Here is a 2787-nt window from a genome sequence, read left to right on the forward strand (position 1 = left end):
ATGTGCTGCTCCCCTTGCTGCCAGCCCAACTGTTGCCAGCCCTGCTGCCGCCCCACCTGTTGTCAGACCACCTGCTGCACCACCTGCTGCCAGCCCTGCTGCCGCCCATCCTGCTGTGTGTCCAGCTGCTGCCAGCCCTGCTGCCGCCCATCCTGCTGTGTGTCCAGCTGCTGCCAGCCCTGCTGCCGCCCATCCTGCTGTGTGTCTAGCTGCTGCCAGCCCTGCTGCCAGCCCTGTTGCCGCCCTATCAGCTGCTGCTGCCAGCCAGCTTGCTCTGGCCCTGTGCATTGCCACAGAACCTGCTACCAGCCAACATGTGTCCGCCTGACTGGTTGCCTACCCCAGACCTTCGGCTGCACCTGCTGCTAGACCTGCTGCCATCCAGGCTGCCGCAGACACCTGCTTTAGGGTGACCCGTATCTCTCCTAGCTGTGACTCCAGCTGCTGCCGACCTCCCTGCTGTTCATCCTCTTGATGAAGGTCCACTGCTACATGCCAACTTCCCATCAACAAACACCAGCCTACAGCAAAATCACTCCCCGGGCTTTCCCGCTCTAAAACGTTCTGATCCCTATATTCTTGTATCAACCACGAGTGTAACCTTCATGCAGGGTAGCTCACTTCATGCTGATTTTCTCTTTCTCAGTCAGTCAGTGTCCCATCTTCTGGTCCATTTTACCTCTTCATCACATAAGTCATGTAACTAGATGTGGGACAATGATCTCAACCTTTCTCCCTAAACAAGTTAAAACATAAAAAACACTTCTTAACGTTTTTCTTACCTCTCCCCAATAAGAAGTAATAAATAAATCTCTAATGTATCACTATTCTCCTGTCTTGCTTTTCTCTCTGTATGTTCACTATGACATGGCTTCCGAATGACAAGGAGTCCTGTGTTGTTCCTAGGAAAATCCATCCTGTGCTCTCCCACATGTTGCTCCTGTTCCCATGGCATTTCTCTTCTGAGAGCTTGCATTCTTCATGCATGTCATATCTGTCATTCCTCCTGTTCCCACAAAAGCCTCACGCAATGATCATGTCTGGTGATCAAAGCGACTTGCTTAAGGTCATGGGATCCATTACCCTGAACCTCTTATTGTAGATAGAGGGTGCTTCCGTCACTCCTTACTGTGAGTGAAGGTCACACAGGTGAGCTTCGGCCCTGTTGCCTGGGGATCTGAACACGTTCAGGCACAACATGCTCTGTTGTGAACAAGGAGAGGAACGTGAGACACAAGGAGATGCGGAGGATCTGTGTATGGCTAGAGCGCATTGCAGAGATGAGGGTGACATTATGGACGACCTTTTAACCAATGTCTTAAAATGTATGCAAACCCTAGGATTTACTACAGAGAGAAATTCCAAATAGAAATGGAAAATTTGAAAAAAAACATTTTTTTTTAATTTGAAGTTTCTATCTACTGATTAAAGTGAAAAATTATAATAAATATTTACCCTCTTTAGCACCAAATGTTGATTCTTCTGGAAGAACAGCAAATTAAACACTTTAAACTGATCAACCAAGAAAAAAAAAAAGAAGTCTCACATGATTAAAATCAGGAACGAATGAGAGGCATAGGTCCTGATCATATGAGAATGGAAAATATCATCTAGAAATGCTAGGAACATAGTTTGCCCACCGATTAGAAAGCCTCACACTGCCAAGGGGAATAGAATGTGGTGCGGATACGCTGCAAACATTCTGAAATCCCTCTCAGCTTCAGCAGCGTTACTCTGGGAGCTCACAGCTATCTCTCTACCCAAGAGAAACGAAAGCCTGTATTCACACAGATCCTTGTGCATGAAGATTTAGCTAAAAATCACAGAGTGGAAATGGAACAAATGTCCATAAACAGGTGAACAGATGAACACCACATGGTATATACAGACATTCCATATGTGGAAATGTCATTCAGTCATAAAAATGAATGAGGTATGATGCATGCTCCAAGATAAATGAATCCCCATTTGTCGTTTTGCTGAATGACAAAGCTAACCCCCAGAGACCCCATAAAATGATTCCATTTGTATAGACAACTGTAAAAAGACAGAAACCAGATAAGTGGTTTCCAAGAGGTGGAAACAAGAGGTATACAAAGTGATCACTAATAAATGCTGGAGTGATGAAAATGTTCCCGCCGACCCAGCAATGCCAGGAGAACTCCTGTGCTTTACATAGTAGGGGCGATATTAGCAAAAGAATAAGGAAGGAGACAAGGAGAACAGAATGACAAAGGAGGAAAAGATCCAGGCATACAGACGGTGTAATTTGATTTACAGTAAGTATAGTTGAGCAGATTACTGGGTAGAAGTTGGACTTTTTAATACATGATGCTGGAGCAATAAGGTCTCCACTGGGATCAAGGAGGGGCGATAAGGGAGATACTTCTCTTCTGTTCTTACCATATAAGATACTATTCAAACCGTATTTCAAATATTAAGCATCTAAATGTGAAAGATAAACAATAATGCTTGCAGATGATAAAAGAGAAGAACATTTTTATGTCCTGGGCTACTAGATTAAGTACACCAAAAAAAAAAAATAGATTCACTAGACTTATCTTAAAAATAAATACTTCCACATCTGGACTTTGGGCCTCTACTTAAATCTTACCTCAGTACAAGAACGGTTGTTCGAATAACGTTGCATTATACTCATCTTCCCGACACAATCACTGAAGACAAAGTGGGTGCATAAGCAAATGTGATGAAGAAAGCTGATGGTGCCGGCTATTAATAAAAGAGAGCCTCTGGGGTCTTAAAGGCTTGAAGGGAAACAAGCGGCCA

General features: G+C 44.3%; 1 protein-coding gene across 1 annotated transcript; it reads left to right on the forward strand.

The window, feature by feature from the left end:
- LOC101654733 (keratin-associated protein 9-7-like) lies at nt 1-369 on the forward strand. Its single transcript, XM_004707461.1, has one exon. It carries the CDS (start codon nt 1-3, stop codon nt 367-369), a length of 369 nt encoding a protein of 122 aa, XP_004707518.1.
- Nucleotides 370-2787: the final 2418 nt, after the last annotated feature.

The sequence above is a fragment of the Echinops telfairi genome, unplaced genomic scaffold (genome assembly GCF_000313985.2).
Source record: "Echinops telfairi isolate 266 unplaced genomic scaffold, ASM31398v2 ScPeMD7_7458;HRSCAF=8496, whole genome shotgun sequence".
In the NCBI taxonomy this organism is placed as follows: Eukaryota; Metazoa; Chordata; class Mammalia; order Afrosoricida; family Tenrecidae; genus Echinops; species Echinops telfairi.

Excerpts from the sequence above, each read along its gene's own strand:
- LOC101654733 (XM_004707461.1), top strand. The coding sequence starts at position 1 with ATGTGCTGCTCCCCTTGCTGCCAGCCCAACTGTTGCCAGCCCTGCTGC.